At 37.0% G+C, this 19,702-nt stretch overlaps 1 protein-coding gene across 1 annotated transcript; it reads right to left on the bottom strand.

Moving 5' to 3' along the window:
• Positions 1–739: 739 nt before the first annotated feature.
• Positions 740–19,360, bottom strand: LOC124162354 (4-coumarate--CoA ligase 1-like). The gene is made up of 12 exons (XM_046538864.1): positions 19,192–19,360; positions 17,938–18,145; positions 14,789–14,971; positions 12,742–12,895; positions 11,714–11,870; positions 10,512–10,682; positions 8,889–9,009; positions 5,613–5,659; positions 5,218–5,325; positions 4,963–5,082; positions 3,392–3,557; positions 740–1,042 (listed from the first exon to the last, which is right to left on the bottom strand). The coding sequence occupies exons 1-12, from the start codon at positions 19,339–19,341 to the stop codon at positions 897–899; spliced, it is 1,731 nt and encodes a 576-aa protein (XP_046394820.1). The 5' UTR covers positions 19,342–19,360; the 3' UTR covers positions 740–896.
• Between the last annotated feature and the right edge of the window lie 342 nt (positions 19,361–19,702).

The raw sequence follows: 19,702 nt of genomic DNA, 5'->3' as shown, positions 1-19,702 counted from the left end.
AATTTCAAATTTCGTATTTAAAAAAAAAATGAAGTTTTGTCCAGCTTTTTATGATTTCAGCCCACGATGCGCTGTGGCATTTAGCCCTGGGAACGCAAGTAATATATGACGAACAAGTGCGTACCAAGACGGTAAAGTAGGTATCTATTTCTATATGCAAATATTGGTATCTATTTCTATATAAAACCCACTTTCTACGACTGACTGACCGAGTCATGCAAATGTTGGGGGGTAAACGAGACGAAATACGACAAAAAGTCATAGAATTGACCCCTGCAAAAATCGTTTGAAACCCTTAGAAAAATTGCCAATACATTAAATATTTATACGTTATAATGTTGCCAACTGCCTTTGCGTCATGAAAATTGACAAATTTAATTTATATAAAAAATTAGTTAAAATTTTTATTTCACTAGAAAACTTTTTTGGAAACCAATGAAAAGCAATGAGTTCCAGTAATTTAAAAATACAAATTTTTTCACATTGCAAAGGATAAATTAGAACCACAAAATCATGTTAACCCTTGCTACGATGTGATGTGATTTATTCTTACTGACTACACAGCTACATCAATTATTTCTGCGCACAAAACAATGGATGCTCCTAGGAATAAACATGACATGCCTTGGAAACAAAATTGAAGTGTAAATTGTTTCCATTTCCATGGCACTTTCATTTTACCACCTGGCTTAAAGACACAATTTTTTTAATTTGAAATTTAAGGTTCAACATAGAACTTTATTTCATGATAAAGTATTAATTTCAAGGTTTACAATATCAAGTTGAATTTAGTACTTATTATGTGATTGAATGGTGATTATTTATACTGGAGGAAATGTTTTAATGCCCAATCTTGATAACTTAAGGACCTGATCTCAAGAAATTTCAATGGCAGATTATTTGAATGCTTGTGGTGGTGATCTCATCTCCTGTTTAGCAAGTCTGAGGAGCACTGCTCTGTCTAATTTCCCACCCCGTGATTCAGGTAATGAATCCACAAATACAACACCTCCATGAAGATGCTTGCAGAATGGCAGATTATCTGTAACACAAATTAAAAGAAATTGAGATTTAAAAAAAGAGGCATTCCGAGTTAGACCATGAATGGAACATGATCATTTTATTCATGCGCCCATTTTGCTGGTAAAATCGTTATTACTTTAACCCTTTTAGTGCCAGCCTTTTTTCCCTGGTATACGCAAGGAATGCCAGGGCTTTTTTTATGAATTTGCACGATTGTACTTAAAATTTTATAAAAATTCTAATATGAATGTGTTGAAGCTATTTTTTTTATTTAAACTTCTAATACTTATGTCACTGATTAAAAAGTTCACCTATGTTGTTATTTCTTCTGTACAACTGGGGAAAAATATTTAATTTTTAAATTAATTTAAATACACCCGGCCGATAGATCGGCCCGTGGCATTCTTCGCACATAACCCTCGGGCCGATAGATCGGCCGGCTGGCACTGAAAGGGTTAAAAATTTGGAAGAAATTCATGTTGTGATAGTTAAAAGGTAGAGGAAATGAAAAACTATTATTATTAGGAACTGCTTTCAGTGCCATTGTTACCATCCCAGCCACTAGTTAAGAAAACCTTACAAATTCACTCAAAGTATAGATTGCCAAAACTTACATATTTATTAAGTGTAAACATACTACTTTTTCCATACCATCCTTTTAAGGGAAGAAAAAATTAAATTGTAAATAAATGGCACAATTAGTTTTTTTTTAATGGTCATTATATGATGAGTTTGAGGTAGTTAAATATCCTTCCATGATGTTTTATCAAAAATTACGATGGCAAAGATCCTTTGGTTGCATAAATGATGTGGAATAATCCATATTCAATGTTATCATTCTAAATGTTTCTGGAACTACAGCAAATGGTTTTAATAAAAATAAAATTGCTGATGGTAGCAATAAAGGCTTCCTCAATGTATTAATTCTCAGCAACTGTTCAGTAAAGATTAATGGTAAGTGGATATCTAATTATTTGTCAATTTCAATACAAATGATCATTTAGTGGTAATAGCATGCAGCTGGTTGGTCATTTTGCTGCTATCAGGTCTGACAAGTGCGTTACTTCCTGTCTCACCACATAATCTACCATCTTTAGTAAGCTCTGCTGCAGCCCCAATTACTAGAACCAGCAAACTGGTTCATTGTTCTCATGTAAGTGAACAACATTCGGCCTCCTCTCAAAAATAACCTGAGAGTTAGTGGGATTAGTGCTGAACATTGGACAGAGCGGTCACCCTTTTGCCCTGAACCCTATTGCTTGGTGTCCTATCCAACGACTTGATCGATGGGTTTTTCTTATTTTTAGAAAAATCCTCCAAAATCATTGGCATAGTTGGCCGATGCCGGGTTTCGCTCAATGGCGGCTTGCCCATAAGGACTCTCGGATACCGCCCCTCCCAAAGATTTGAAAAAGGAAAAAAACTTAAATACCCATTCAATTGTAATTATACATCTATTAACCAAGGTGTTTTTTCAAGCGCATAATAATAATAATAATAATATATTTATTTGCCCAGCGATTGAGTTACAAGGTATTGTACACAATGTAAGGCACGTCAAGAATTAATAAGCAGAAACTATTTTCAAGCGGACAGCATTCCAACCCCAACAAAACAATAATTAACATTAATCAAAGTACACATTACAAGGGATCAGCTAAAAACTCATTGACATTATAATACAGCTTATTAAGGAGAAGATCTTTCACTTGTCTTTTAAAATATTTGTCATTCAGCGATTTAATAGATAATGGTAGATGATTGTGTAGTAGAATTCCCATCCTTCTCAATCCATGTAAACATTTTGTGGTCCTGGCATAATCTACATGCAAGTCATTATGGCTTCTTGTGAAATGATGGTGAAAGTCTCGATTTTTTTAAAAGGATGACAGGTTTCTATGGATGTAGATAACAGCAGATAGAAGATAGAATATAGATACATTGCAAATGTAGGAAAAACATGCAAAAATAGTGCGAGAAGTTTGCATTTGTAGACCTTGACTTGGTTCCCGGCCCCAGTGCGTTCTAACCCTGAAAGAACCGCCCTTGGCTTCTCATTGATGCTTGGAGTCCTATGCGGCCGTGTACTTTGCTTACTGCTTGAACCGGCCGTGATAGTAAGGAAACACCAAGTTAAATGAAATGTTTCATTTTTTTCATATAAAATTAGGTAATACATTATCTCTGTGACTTCTCATTTCCTGTATTAAGACAGCCGCAAAATACGTAAAGAAAATGGTGGATTTGCCACTACGAGGGTTGTATCCAGTGTTAGGTCATGCCACAGTGAAGGTGCTAAAATTACCATGTCTTTCATAACGTGGTTCCCATAAAAAATTTACTGATTGGATTTAACTTTTACATGTACCTGCCACAAATTGCTTGATCTCATCTTCTGTTGCACTTTTTCCTGGTTTGATCACGACATAAGCCCTGGCTGCTGATGTTGTTTCAGGATCAGGAACCCCCACGACCCCAACACCTTGAACTGATGGATGCCGAAAAATCACCTCTTCAATATCAGCAGGTGACACCTTTTCACAAAAAAATGAAAACACTGAGCTCAGTAAGCTTATCCCTAAAATTAGCATTTGTAATAAATGCAAAACGAAGAGCAAACTGTTTCCATTAGCATATCACTATCTGTCAATGACAAGAAAACTGTCCAAATATTTGTTATAACCATTTGTGGTGAACATTAAGGGACCAGAGGGACTGAAAAACCCAAAAATGAAAGCAGTTTAACATAAACTGCATATAAGCTTAAAAGCCTCCACTTTGGACAAGATTTATATTATCTTAAAAAGAACTGATAGGAAAAAAGGAAAAAATAGTATGCAGAGTTACAAGTTACCTTGACTTTCCAAGGAATATCAGTGTACATATTCTAGAACTCATATGCACTTATCATTTCATTATATCATGAGTAAAGAAAAGCAATAGCATCATCCCCCCTTATATATGTTTTATAATTTATGACCATGAACTTTTTTCAATGACATATTATAGAACAATAGAAATAAAATAACATAGCCTTTTCCTTAAAGACATTTGCGATTTTTGCTTCTTGGGGGTCAGGGTCAGCTGCCCCCTCCTGCCCCTCTCTGGGTATGCCCATGATTTTCAGAATAATTAATCAAAATAATAGCACAATAAAGCAAAATTTAAGCATCATTTGATAAATAAGGTAGCAAAATAAAGAACACTTATCTTATAGAATCTGCATACTAAAATACATACATTACATACAATATTACCCAATAGCCTGAAGAGCACGTAAAATTGCACCTTGCTCGATTGGTCAGGGGCTGTATGTTGGCATTTAAAGGGGTCTATCCATAGCACAAAAGACATCATGGAAGTGTTCGACTACACTAATAATGGAGCTTTAAACTTTGGAGGTGTACCAGTTAGTCTTGCTAAATGTTAATACATAATGTTTTTTCACACCTGTGCCTGTCAGGCAAATTGCACCTGAACTAGACAATTCCAATATTGTGCCTGACGAAAGGCTAACAGCGTGGAGCGGGTAGGAAACAATATGAAATGGGCTGTACAATAGGAAATTCCAGTGGGCACCCCCTGCCATGAGGAATGGCCGGTGAGAGTTAATCCCCTTAGCAATCCTTATGTTGGAAGAAAGTGCAAAATTACAGACCCCGAACTAGGGCAAGGCAGAAGGGACACATGTTCCGGGCGGCAGATTTCAGGGACCAGGGGACAGAGGGCGGCAAACTGATATTTGTCCCCCCTGATAAATCTTATAGTTCCAGCCCTAACATAGTTCAAGATATCCGTGTAGTAATATAAGTTTAGGGAACCTGCTGCAGGGAGCCAAGCAACAGTCAAATGTTTAAAAATGCTTTTTCTGCAGTCAATATGCAAAACATATAAAAACATTTCTGCAGTCTAAGGGAACATATAAAAAATTTTATTTACCATATGCATGAAGTATTTGAACACCATGTTGATTCTCTCGATGATGTAAAGATGGCCATCCTCATCGAAGAAGCCTAGGTCTCCAGTGTTAAACCATCCATTCTCATCTCGTCCCCACATCTGAAAAGAAATAACATATGCAAACCTTTTTCTGGCTAGGATATGACACACATTTTGTACATGGTCAAGTTTTTTTTGTTCAGCAAATCATTAAGAAAAAAAATTTGCATTTGGTCCTCAAAAATTTCCTCTAACCTGTATTCCTGGTGGCACTAAGTATCCTTTCATGACAAAAGGGCTCCTTACCAATATTCTTCCTTTGGAACGTCTTCCAACAATCCTACCACTTTCCACGTCAACAACCTAAAACAAAAGGATTTGCTAAAATTGGTAGCCACAAATTCAACTACATATATACACTTAAATCAGAGGTAAAATACATTGGTTATTGAAGAAAAATCACTGGTACTTGCACTTATAAATTAAGTTTTTGCAAAACTTCATCTACATAATTGATCACCAATTTTTTATTAAGTCCAATGAATTGTCACAATTAGCATCCTTTAATAAAAAGAGCATGAAATACTGGTTAACAGAAATAGAAGGAAGATCATACAAAAGGTGAAACAGTGAATGTACAATGTAATTACCTTTGCTTCAACCATAGGGAGCAGGACACCAGTGGAGACATGAGATTCTGCAAGGAAAAGTATTCCCTTCTGAGATACAGGCTATGGAATTCAATCACAGAGAAATAATAAAATTTAACTTGCAATACTTAAGAAACAAATTATTTACTATTTTAAAGTAAATACTCACGTGGTACTAAAAATACAAAAAAAATATTCCTAAACAGTTCTAATATGCAAACTTGTGTGGTTTTCAACAAAAATGATGGATTAAAAATCAAATCGGTCATCTAATATGGATATGGGTCATAGCAGAGACACACTTTTGGCTAAGAATGGCTCTTTTCATGGCAATAATGTTCAAAAATAAAGTTATAAACCTGAATCTGAATGCACCAGCAAGGAGCTTAAATGTCCCATATATGTGTGAATAAGAAGACATCATCTTCAAGAATTTCCAAATTCTTTAACTTTGACTTCAGCTGAGAACTTTGACTTCAGGCTAAGAGAAAAGTTGAGTAAAAGTATATATCTAATTTTGGCCCTACGACCCATTACAAAACAAAAAGACTTACAAAATCTTGCCACAGACCTCTAATAAACCATCTGGAGCCTAGCTACCACACAAAAAATGATGAAATGTGCTCAAGGACCTTATTAGTAGTGGCAAAGCAAGATGTTCGAGCTTAAATTTAACCTGGGTGAATAAAATAATATTTAAAAATCATGAGGTCAATTCTGAAGGCCCTCATGATTTGCTTCACTCACAAATTCACAACTTCAGAACTGAGAGTGTTTAAAATTGATACTTTTCCTGCATTTCATGTGCTTGGTATGTCTAATTAATATTTTTAGCCCCTTTTAAAAAAATAAGTTAACCTTAGACTACTGGTATGTTTTTTTAATGTGCTGTATGCTGACATCAAGAAAAACGATTTTTAAAGTTTGACCATTGCTTGACCACCTAGGGCAGTTTCCTAAAATTTTTATTGCGACTGTGGTAGAGCTAAAATGCATTTTCGCTCACTTATGCAGCTAAACTCTCCCCGGCCACCCCTCAAGGCAAGGGGGTGCCTCCCGGCATTTCCTATGGTACTGCCCATTTTGTATTCCTTCCTTTTCACTCCACACTGTTAATATGCTTACGACAAATGTCCAAATGAAGGCCCATCTGCTGGTAAGAAAGAAATAAGCTTGCCCGGGTTATAAGGGTTCATTCCTTGTAAGACACTTGGCCAGGCTAGAGGGAAAAATATTTCTTGGTTCCCTCCTTCACAGGCTGTAGCCAGTGTCGGATACATATGGGGGGCAAAGGGGGCCCACGGCCCCCCTTGTGGGGCAGCCATCATTGCCTAACATTGCAGAACCACAATTGTAACTTTTCCCCACCTCTCCTTTATGTGCTTCTGCTACCCATCCCCTTCCGCTCAAGATCACCGAGAGATTGTCTTGTTCTGTTCCCGCGCCTCGTTGCACGTGAAGTCATTGTTGTTCCAGTGGTGCAGCGAGGGGGGGTTTTGGGGGATAAACCCCCCCCCAGAGCTCAGAGAAATTTTTAAGTTAAATCCATTTTACTAAATTGGATTGATATCACTAATAGAATAGTGAAAGGATTAATAAGATATCCCTCAGAAAGCCATAAAAAACACCATTTTGAACCATTTATCTTTAAATTCCGCAATTTATTAATCTTGCACCTGCCGCTTATCCTGGTGGGTATTCCATACCCCACACACCCCGGTATTAGTAGCACCTAAACCCCTCCCACCCTTAATCCCTAGCTGCCCCCCTGTGTTGTTCTAAACATTGTCAAATATATTGCAGATTGCACTGTTGCAATTTCATTTAATGATATATTGATAAAAATGTATTTCATTGTGTGGAAACATTTTTATTGAGGTAAGGAGACAGAACTGAGTGGAGAGCTGTGTTAAACCAATCCTAGGATTGTTGACCGGTGATGATGATGGTGATGATGAAGGAGAGCTCAACGTATGCCATGTGCGTGCACTGTGGTGTGAAACTAATGCTAGGGAGTGCAAAATCCACCTCACCACAACTGAAGCATTTGCGGTAGAAACACAAGTTGCTATGTATTGAGAAAGTGAGAAAATTTTGGGGAAACGGGGATGAGGAAAATTTGAATACTGCCAAATGACTTGGAAGCTTATAAAAATGATTTTCAACCCTTTCGCTGCAGCCTACTCCCCAGTAACCTACCCGTAGCATGCGGCAAAAACGCTAATCACACGGTAGGGAGGGAGAAAAGGTATGTTCACACCAGCTTACCATGCAAACATACCAGGTACATTAACAGCGGCGAAAGGGTTAATCAGTTAAAATATAAAAATGTGCATAAAAATCTAAATAGCATTCGTTTGTTCGCATGCACCCAGAAGAATCATGAATAATTACTTCATTTTATAATAGGTAATTAAGAATGCATTTGGATCTGAATACCCGAAGATCCGACACCTGAAACCAAGAATCCGATTCGGATACGAAAAATATCCTGGATTTGTCGATTCCTAGTCATCACTATTAGAGTGCCTCAGGAAATACTATAAAGAAAGGAGCCTTTAATTCAGAGAAATACTGCAATTGAATATGTAATTAAACATACAAGTACATATTACCAGCCAAATAAATTTACTGACATTAAACTATGCGATTATCAAGTTATGTGCAGTTATTTTATCAACCACCACCCTCGCCTTGAACACTTTTTCAAAACTCGACTCAAGTCAAATTTTGAAAACTGGTTTGAGTAAAGTTTTTTCTTCAACTTGACTTACTTAAATTTCAAGCTGTTTACTCTCCTCAAGCATAGCCATCAGCGCTCTCCTGATACTACCACTCAAGGTGTGGTATTTGGAGGAGGCGACCGACAGCTGAGGTCATTTGCACCATGAGAGAAGGGTAGGTAAGGAGGGTGGAGAGAAAGCCGGCGTCGGCATTAACCTGCTCTTAATGGAAGGTGCCAAGGAAATCACAGCGTAACGTCCCATCCGACGGACGGAGTGTTGCACTTGAAATGTCCTCCACACAACATTCAAGCAGGGATCGGACAGTCTCTGAAAATTTTCTGCCACTGCCGGGATTTGAACCCGGGCCCACCCGGTGGGAAGCCAACACTCTAGCCACCACACCAACCCGAAGCCCTACCACTCAATTATCACTCTATCCATCACGACCAACTTGAGAAAGTGAGAGTAATCAAACAAATGCATGAAAAAATGCACATCTGCAGGGAAATGTGAGGTGGGTAGACCAGGCTGTTTTTCGCCATATACACACCATCATCTATATTCAGCACTTTACTTTTGCAGAGAGCTTCCTTTTCTGGATCCAGCGTGACAGTGTAATGTTGACAATATATATTTGAGGAGATGGATAATGTTTCGGTCATTCCATACATCTGAAAGAAAATTGAAATAAAAAATTAACCCGGGAAAGGGTGCGGGGTGTGTAGATGATATGCCATGGTTCTACTTCCACATATTCTATGTTCATTGTTGTATCTACAGCATTGTTATATCTTATACCCTCAAGTCTCATACATTAGGACAAAATATTGCCAGTATCCCATTAAAATTTCATTTCGCTCGGGATTAGAACGAATTAAAGTGTCCTGGGGTGTCACCTACACCCCACTCACCCTTCCACGTTCCTCTACCAAGCCATTGGACTTTCCCCGAGCTTTTACCTTACCTGAGAGCTTATTTTTTTTCTCTTTTAGCATGTACAATATAACATTCAGCATGTTTACTAAGACATTACATGCCTTGAAACCTAAAGTCTCATCTCACATATTTCCATAAAACACAGTTTTCAGCATCCCTTCCTTGCTCAGTATGTACTTGCTCCATCCAAACCATCAGTCTCACCTCTAGAAGTTCCCTTTCCTCACCCACCATGACTTGCACTTCTTCATTCCTTACCAATTCACCTCCTCCATTCTTCTCCATACCCACATCTAGAATGCACCAGTCTTCTTCTTATCCTAAGTCCATAAATTAGGTCTACTCCATACTTTTACAATCATTGTATACATATGTATCACGTTCCACTGATACCCTTATCCCCCCAATAATAATTAGGTACAACCCTACCCTCCAAAACCATCAATACCTGCCTTATTTAGATATTTTCAAAATTCCCATCTAATTTTTCTCACCTCCTACTATGGTGCAAATATTTTTTCTTAGTCATTCAAACGATACACATTTGTATACAATAGCCTTTGATCTACAGCAAAAACATTTAACAAATATTCTCCCACGACATCATACCCTAAGTCTGAAATACGTGCCTATATTAAGAATTCCCAGTTTCTATGAGATAGTGGGAACAAAAAGTTTTGAAATGCGTCACCAATTTACCTAGCTATAGCAGATCCCATTAATCTTCCCAATTAATCCTGTTGTAGTGATTTTGCATTCAGTAATCCACTGTATAAAGCCGACATTCATCTTTGAATATTCATTGATCAGACAGGTGTTTCCTATGATGTTGTGAGGTGAAATAGCTGATACGATAAATTTGATGCTTTTTTAATGCAATAACTTCTTTGCTCCATGAAGAAATTTTATGCAATCATGTGCATAATACTTCCACTTAGCAGCATATTTAGTTGTCTTAGTCAATATCATCAGCATACATGATGCAAAAATATTTTCAGATACAACCACATTAAAAAGTAGCACCTATGTACTTACTTAAAATTCTTATTTTTTACATACATAGTTATCAATTTACCGAAACAGCATGTCCTTACTCACAACAAGCTACATTGTTTCTCCTCAAAGAGTACAACTCTTTAAATAATAATATATAAATAATAAGGACAATGAAAGACAGGTAATCTTACTCCCATCTTGCATAAACCCTTAAAAAGTTAGATCAAATGCCCAGACTTACCGCATCCAATTTAGCATTAGGAAATTTTCTTCCCAAAATTTCCACTGTAGAAGGATTTAGGACCGATCCTCCAATTAATAGTTTTCTAACAGATGAGACATCTCTTGATTCCAACTCCTGCGACCTGGTTACTATATTTGCAATGTAAACAAACATTGCGAGGTAAGTTGGCTATGAGCATGAAAAAATATATAAGAAATTAAATTTGCAAAGTAACAGATTTTCCATAATACACAGTTTGGAAAGAGAAACTAATAAGTTTTTTCATAAAAATTGCTGTATTGATTGATTAAATAATGAACTGAAATATGCATATTATACCATACTAGAAATTTAAGAGCTCTTTGCATTTTTTCATTGAAGTAAGAGTACATGTAGATGATTGAAAATACACTGAAATACCACTGAATCTCATTGCTGTCCTCCAGTTTCAATGTCTAAAGAGTCAATTTCAAGCAAGAATCTGAAAGTATTAAGTGAATATCAGTTGCATAATTTCAATCATGTTTAACTCTTTGAGTGCCCTGCAGAATTACCAAATTTCATGTAAAAAATGTGAGACAATTTAAAAAGGAATGCACGCCTTAAGAAAAATGTCTAAAAGGTGATTAATATAATAATTTGCAGAAATTTTTAAAGAGTTTCCTCAGAGCTTCTGTTTAACACGTTGCGTACTGGGGTATTTAAATTCCGAGGAACGCCGACTCTGGGTGGAGGAGTTAAGATTGGAAATATTCCTTCGGTTTAAACATGGTTAAATAGCTAATGTTTAGAATATAACTTTACCCAATCAAACTTTATGATGCATCAATTCATTATGAATAACAAACAACAGCTGAAAACGTACTAACGAATACGTATTGTACGCTGAAAAATTGTTTAGGTTGACGCGCCTAAATGACGAGAATCTTCGTCGTCCATCCGGAACTTCTGGGAAAAAAAAATGACGAGAATTCTCGCCATCCGTACATTACAAATTAAGAAAGTACACAAACAAATTATTGCATTGAAAATATTTTAATGCGACTAATATTTTTGAAGAATCTCTCATGGCAACACCTTCCCTAAAAGGGTTAATTTATCCTGCTCCAGTAAATATTACTTCAAATTAACTAAATAATAATTAATGAATGATCATACTTAAGTGAGATAAAAAAGGTGCTGTTGCACTACATCCATTACAGAACATTGCTTTTCCTTACCTTGTAGTGATCGAAGAACTTGAAAAAGGATTCCTTATCAAATGAAGACATGAGGATAACTGTATCACCAAGCACCAATGAATTATGTACCACGAGTGTGGATCCAACACTGAAGTTTCCCATCAGTCCAAGAAGGGTGTTGCTCTCCCAATTCACTCTTTAAAAAAAATATACAGCAAAACCTCTTTATATCGTAATTGAGGGGACCAAAATTTGGGCAATTTGATGTATGGAGGTTCACTATAGAGAGGTTTTAGTGATAGGCACTATTTTTTCATATTCTTCGGAAATGAAAGGCACTACTGTCTTTTAAACCATTATATTTATGTTTAAACAAACATGCATGCATTAGTGAACATATATTTATTATTTAACGACAACAGAAAGCAAGCGCCCCCACGTGATTTTTCCATAATTTGAGAGAAAATGATGTGATCTCTCTTAATCCAACACTCACTTAAAATGATTGGGATGGTTGGATATCTTTTTTCTTATTTACTTTTAGGTATGCTCACATATGGAACAAAATGGCCATAACTAATGCTTAACATGAAAATTACATGAAATGAAGTTCTCACTTCGTAATAATTATTTATTTTTTTTATTTTTTTTTTATTTTATCTTATTTTTAAGATCCAATATAGCGTAAAAATCCATTTCTGGGTAAGCAAATTCCTTAAATTTTCGGGGAGGGGGGTGCAAGAATCGTCCGCTGAGGAAGGCTCTGTCATGAGCAACAGCCGAGGGCCCCCAACAACCCCAGACTGCCCCTTAGTACAACCCCTCGAATTTAGTCTCCAGAAAATGTCCCCCCACTCCAAATGAACACACAAAATATTTTACTTCCCACAGCCTTCCATAGAAAATATGGCTTTTTTTCTCATTTTTACATAAAATGAAGCCTATTGAAAAAAAGGCATGGAATGTCAGTGCATAATAAGGGTTTGTTCTTGAGAGTGAAGAGTCATCGCTGAGGGAGGTGAGTGCATCATGGAAAAATTTCCAAATTCATTGAATCAAATACTCACCTTTCCAAGTCAAATGGTGCTCCCATCCCGACAAGCAAGGCCACCATGTCGCGGTGCGCATGCAAGGCTCCTTTCGGCTTTCCTGTACTCCCACTCGTTGATGGAATGAACATGATATCTTCTTCCGGATCTATGACTACATCTTTGTTGTACGCTGTGGCCAATCAGAGAAAAAGTTACTTATTATGAGAAATACTGAGTCGCAGTCTGAGGCAGTATTCTTAAACCATAATGCTTGGGTTGGGATAATGCTCAGAAAGAGCACTATCCAAAACAATGTAAATGCATGAAATACTTCCTGCGGCACAATGAAAGAAAGCACTATTGCAATTTACTGACTGATTTCTTGCTAATCAATTAATTACACTTAAAGCATAGCATAGGAAATGAACATCAATGTTGTTCTTTGTTACTGACTTTTAATGTATCACACAATAGGCATGGTTATGCGTAAGAACTGAACTGTGCTTTCAAAACAAAGACAACAATGATAATCCAAACAGTCTATTTACGATATCAATATGGATCGTTTAAATGCATAAACAATAAAAATCATACACTCCAACAATACCTAGTGAAGATAGAAAGTAAACCAATACAGGTTTACATGCTTTTGACAGATTATTAAGATGGTTAAGTCGAAATATCTAACATGTAAATAATCAAACAGGCAAAAGGTAGAGAAAACCTTATTATTTTATATGCATAATACATTTGGTTAAGTGAGAATGGAAGAATAATCAGGGAGCATATGGATTAGGAAAATGAAATGAAATGGGAGAAGAGCTGATGTAATTATGAACAGTGGCGGATACAGAAAAAACTCAAGGGGGGGGGGCGCAACATATCTTGAGTTGTCTTTACTTTTATCGTAATAAAAGATGATCAAGTCACAGGCAAAGTATATGAAAATTTTATTTAAAGTGATTATAAACATGTAAAAGACAATGCCATCTTATGATATAAAAAAGTTACAATTGTGGTTTTGCAATGTTCGGCAATACAAGCGGACCCGCAAGGGGGGGGCGCACGCCCCCTGCGCCCCCCATCTGTATCCGCCACTGATTATGAACACAACACAAGCCAGTGATCATTTAATGTTTTGCTATCCAAAAAAGGAGGACATTTATAAGTTCGAAAAATTTCTACCTTGATTCCTAGCAAATGTTTTTTTCAGATTTTCTAGATGCGTGGCTACCATGGAGGTTGTAAATATCTGGAGGGGGGATCACTGGTTTCGAGTGTGGAGCGAAGTGTGGCCGGAATGGGGGTGCTTGGGTAGGAGAAACCACACTCTCTTTGACCAAAACATTGACAATCTCATTAGGGTCAATGCTTACTATTTGGTGAAACTTTTGTTCATAGCTCGTTAATACATTAAAATAACTTATGGAACATACAATGTAAACCTTTTTTTCTCACTTCATTGGTAGGCTTCATGAAGTTATGACTCAAACCTCTTTTCCCAGGGAAAAATTATTATCAATCCCCACAGTTACGTTCTACAACCAGCTCACCTCAAAATAAAATTTTATGAGAATGAAGTAGTCATTAGCCTACACTTACGCTAGTATTTAAATTTATTTATAGCCAATGGAAATGTAACAATTACAGTGATAAAGTATATTTTCAAGGATCTCCCCACCAGTAGAGTGACTAAGAGACACAGAGTTTATATATTAATAGAAGTATCACGAATGATGGGAAAAATCCGATGACAATCACCAGCGAAGTACTAATGATTATGGTAGCATTTTTCACTTAATGTTGTTCATTTTCAGAACAAAACTTAGCCAACTCAAAATATCAGTCGGAGACAAGTCCAAAAATTGTCAAACCAAGATGGTGGAACTTTGACCACGCTAAAAAATTGGAAACAGCGCCTCCAGATATTTACAACCTTGTTGATGGCAACCCTAAATGTAATCCTTTTCATTCTTAAAATATAGAATGTTCTTTCATTTTTAACTTAATCTGTATTCAAAATTAATTGTGAGCTGCAAGGCGGACATTGGAGGGTAATATTTGGCCCTGGGTTTTTCATCACCTGATCCATCATCCTCAAAAGCCATTTCCTCGACGGGGGATGCTCCATCCACATGCCCATCTATAGAGAAGTAATTCACAGGCCAATCTAGGTTCCCAGCAGCCATCTTAACCAGCTTCTCCGTATCTGGCTCACACATGATGAATCGAGTTTTGGTCTCCTTCATTAGCCGCTCCACTTCGCCTTATGGAGAAAATCACAGACTAAATTTTTAACTACCTATGGATGTAAATATCAATTCCACACAGGTCCATTCAGTAAAGTTTTGAGACAAAAAATATTTTGGCATACCACAGTGGCGGCGCATGCGTATACGCATGTTAGCAAGTGCACACCCAAAGATGAATAAATTATAAAAGAAAACTATTCCTTTGCAACGCGAAGGATAAAAGTACTGTCTGCATATGCAAGAAACATGAGCCTCCGAACGCTACAGCTATCTCCCTTTCGAATTCACCGCTCTACTAGTGTGCGATCCCGTGGCATCATGCCGGGCGCATTTTCGGTCTGTGCGATCGCTTGAGGGAGCTCTGGCGGGACGAGGTAAGCGGGGGGGTATGTGCTGTTCAAAGGGGCGATGGGAGCAGACTCAAAACCATGCGAATGCGCACGCGCATGTTTTTGGTGACTGACTAGCAGGTAGTGTAGTGGTGTAGCCGCCACCTACACTACCTGCGCCCAGGATCCTAGTCCGTCTACAGAGCCATCTGTATAGCCGTTTTCTACACTACTTCCTCATAGGGTGTAAGGAAAAGAGAATGAATTTCAACTACCGTCACTTGTAAAGGTGTGTTGAGAATAATTATATTCATACATGCTAATATTATTTCTGTTCATGCAATTTTAAGGGTGGAGTGTACCAGTGATATGTTTTGCCTGCTATGTATTCTATTACGACGAAATATGACGCTCATGGATTAGGATTAACATAATATAATTAAATCATCCTATATCTGCTCTAATGCACACCCTAGATAAATTACCACCAGCCGCCACTGGCATACCATCATAGCTAACAAAGCCAATAATTTGACTTTTCCCTGTGAATTGATATGTTTACAATGTCAGTGATGTTCATTCATAAATTTAAAAAATCAAAATCAGTGGTTCTAGCAGCCACAAAAATATATTTACATAGGAGCTGTTGCTCCTAAAATCTTAGCTTGAGGATGCAGTCAGCAGCGTAGTGAGGAGGGAGGGGGGGTCCAGACCCCCCTGAAATATAAATGAACACTTTTTTTGCACCACAAAAGAAAACCAAATATTGAAAAGTCAAGAATTTGCAAAAGATTTCTTTGAAAAATGAAGTTTTTTTGATTATGAAAAGTGTAAAAATTAGTTGAAAACCCTCTACTTAGTACTTTTTTTTTCAAAAATTTTCCCCCCTGAGTTTGGACCCCCCAGGAAAAAACTCCTAGCTACGACATTGGATGCAGTTAAGGATTCATAGCTTCTATGAGGTTTTAGAGTGGCTTTAATTCTCTATGTTCACCAATGTAATGGAAATTAGTTCATCTGGATAAAGAGAGAAGATAATACTGCAACAATGACTGAAAAAACCAGCTTGAAATTGAATTTAAAATAGCTTGCACACGGAGAGATAGTATAGTTGAAGGAAAGGTACCCTGGAGAAGACCAATAGATTAGTCCTAGGGACAGATCGAGAAGGACTGGAGAGAGAAAGAACCCTAGAGAACTAGCAGGAAAGAGGGCGAAAAGTAGGGATGCAGTACATCAATCCTAACATTGTAAAGCCAGACATTTTGGTGGTCAATAATTATTGACAACAAAATAATAACTATGACACTAAAAATACGAAATTACTTAAAATTTTAAATTGATAGACAGCAACATTCTAGTTGAAATTGTTAATTAATTGTTCATACCTCAATAGTAACACATATTATCCTAATAAAATATACACCTCTATAATATATGTTACATGATGATTCGTAAAACGACTTTAACCAGATTTTGTTGGGAAAATTTTGCTGGCACTAAGGTACATAATTAAGGACTTAATTTAATCATCTATGTACCTTGAAACTTTCATCATGTTTAGATTACTGCTAACAAAAGCATATACAGTACTAAATTTTGCTTTATATTTTTCGTATATGAAGGGTCAAGGGAGTTGGCCCAAATTTACACAGTAAGTACACGTGTAAAAATGGGCGAATTCTCAACTTATTCCTTACACCAAATTTTGACTTAGTATGCATGAGTAAAATTCTCCCAGTACTGTATGGGTAAGCAGCCACCTTTTATCAACTGCAATGTCATAATACCATGGAGAACTCAATGTGAAAAGATGGGTCTATCCAGGAAGAACAAGAGATTATTCAGCAAAAAATAGGTTGAATGGCCAGCAAATACCTATGTGAGGTCACCCAATGGTGTGAAGTCATTGTAAAAATTCCAAACAGAAAAATCATTTGTCCTGTACAGGATTCAAACCCAGAGAAAACTCTGTCCGAGAATTAGAGGCCATGGTAGAATACATGGTAGAGCACCTAAGTAGCATGAATTTGTGTGATCTGGATTCCAATAATGATCAAAGCATATAATTCTTCCTCTGTGGAATTTTTGCATTTGAAAATCAAGAGGCAAGAGCTTTGGATCATGGGCATACCCAGCGTGGGGCAGTAAGGGGCAGCTGCAAGCAAAAATCACAAGTCTTTCAGGAAAATTGAAACTGGAAAGTTTTGAACAAACTTTCTTTAAACCCACGAAAAATGATAATAGTGTAAGACAAATAGCTAAAATATTTTTTTGAGCAGTAATTTTACAAACCAATGAAGCAATGTTATAATTTTCTTAACATGTAGGTTTTATTCACCTTTTCTCTGCTAAAATATTAGAACTTGAATTATCAAGGCTTGCCTTTCCCACCGCCTTGTTATGATCCTGGGAACACCGCTTTATTTGGATATGTCAAGAAGTCTACGGAGAGGAAGAACCACTGGTCACGAATAGAATTTGATGTGGAAAAATTGAAGGTATCAGTAAGCTGTTGGTACACAGTTGCTTTCGGGAAATACTGCGTAGGCAACATTATCAGAAAGCAACCACCAACATTGATAAAAGAAGCTGTGAAAATCTTCAAACAAAAATATCAGTAAGCTGATTCTAGTGTTTAATAATAGTACCTGGTTCCTCCTGCTGGAAGCATCCACGCACAATCCCTCCACAGAGTTCAACTCCCAGTTGCAGTCCAAAGAGTAGAGCCACATTGTAAGTGATGTAATAGAATACGTCTCCCTTCTGGAAGCCCCTCTTGGTCAAAGCACTGGCAAACTTAATAGCCACGGGTTCAATGTCTGTATACATCAGGGACTTCTCCCTAAAAGCATCAATCTAAAAACAGAACATCAAATTCTGATAATGTATAACTTAACTATACCCACGGAAGTCCATATTTTTCATTAGATATTACATTGCTTAGGGTGGTTTGTTTCCAACTCCTAGCTATTTCAAGGAATTTACACAGATCTAATAGCAGGGAGTTCCCAATGCAATATTAATATTTTTTCACCAAATTTAAGAAAGATAAATTATTTTAATGAATTAAGAAATAAAAGTCTTATTAACCCCATTTCTCAGTAGTCCTTGTGAACCATAAAAATTAATGTAGTTTCAGAAATTAAACCAATTTATAAAAAATGTGTTCTCTGTAATATTCCATTTTTACCGATAACACTAGATGTTGGCACAAAGATCTATATCTATGTATTTCATGCAAAAAAATTTCACAGCTCACCACACAATTCGACACTTTTTTTCGATGATAGTACTAGATTTTTCTCACTATGAGTTCTTTGCTGCTCAACGGGTCCTTTTTCATGATCTATTACTCGCTTGAAACTTAGGCTTTCCACTTTAAATTTACAGAACATAGAGTGAGCCGTTTTCAATATTTCCCTGTACCCATAGGCGGATCTAGGGGGGGGGGGGGGCACAGGGGCACATTCCCCCCCCCCCCCCCCCCCCCAGATCCTTATAAAATATGCAAGATTTTTAATACGGTCCCATTATCATTGTGTTTGTTTTGTATGACAAGGTATCCTTGTGCCCCCCCCAGAAAGAAATCCTGGATCCACCCCTGCCTGTACCTTTCATTTGAAAACTCAATCTCATAAAATTCTAGATGTAAACTTCTCCTTGAGATCTTTGAGACATGAGCTAATGCTGACCTATCCTCAATGCCATAGGCATTTCAGAATTGAGTGTAAGTTGAAAACACGTAATGAGGCTCGAAATTAAACAAGTTTGACTGGTAGAGCAGAAGTGACGCATACTCTCACAACTGAAATGTAAAATTTCTCCTACTGCATTTTACTGTATTCAGGCAAATTTTATTAAAATGAGGAATAGATGAAATTGGTACGTCTTTCTCGACTTACCACAGCTGCCCTATCTGCTAGGACCTTTTGGTTCATTCTCAGGCACTTGAACAGGAAGTGTGGATAAGGCACATTGGGAATATTCAAATCCTTCACCATGTCTGCAAATGGAGAACGGACTATAAGACTATCCTCTCCTGTACTCTCCATGATCTCCTTTCAGCAGCTGATAACCTCTAAAAAATGAAATAAATTTTGACATATTAAACCAATGCAGTTACTTCACTAAGAAAGTACAAGAATTTTCATTAAATTTCCATTAATGATAGAAAATTAAATCAAAACTTTGTTAAAATACAAATAAAAATAATCAGTTGTAATGAAAATGCATCATTTAAATGGATAGAGCTACATATTTACGAATCAAAATCATTGACCCCATCTTTCATTAAGGGCTCCTAGACCTAAGTTAAAGTCAGTGGTGAATTAATCGGGGGATCGGAGGGAAATTCTCCCCTCCCCCGGAATTTTTGGAAATTTTAAAATGATGGCGATGTTATAGGAGACTCTC

This window comes from Ischnura elegans, chromosome 7, assembly GCF_921293095.1.
Source record: "Ischnura elegans chromosome 7, ioIscEleg1.1, whole genome shotgun sequence".
Lineage (NCBI taxonomy): Eukaryota > Metazoa > Arthropoda > Insecta > Odonata > Coenagrionidae > Ischnura > Ischnura elegans.
Note: the sequence above shows the minus strand (reverse complement) of the source record. Positions and strands in the feature narration are given on the sequence as shown.

Excerpts from the sequence above, each read along its gene's own strand:
- LOC124162354 (XM_046538864.1), bottom strand. The coding sequence starts at position 19,341 with ATGGAGAGTACAGGAGAGGATAGTCTTATAGTCCGTTCTCCATTTGCA. Across the intron at positions 18,146-19,191 it reads TAGCAGATAGGGCAGCTGTG|ATTGATGCTTTTAGGGAGAA; the intron begins GTAAGTCGAGAA and ends TTCTGTTTTTAG. Across the intron at positions 9,010-10,511 it reads CTAATGCTAAATTGGATGCG|ATGTATGGAATGACCGAAAC; the intron begins GTAAGTCTGGGC and ends ATTTTCTTTCAG.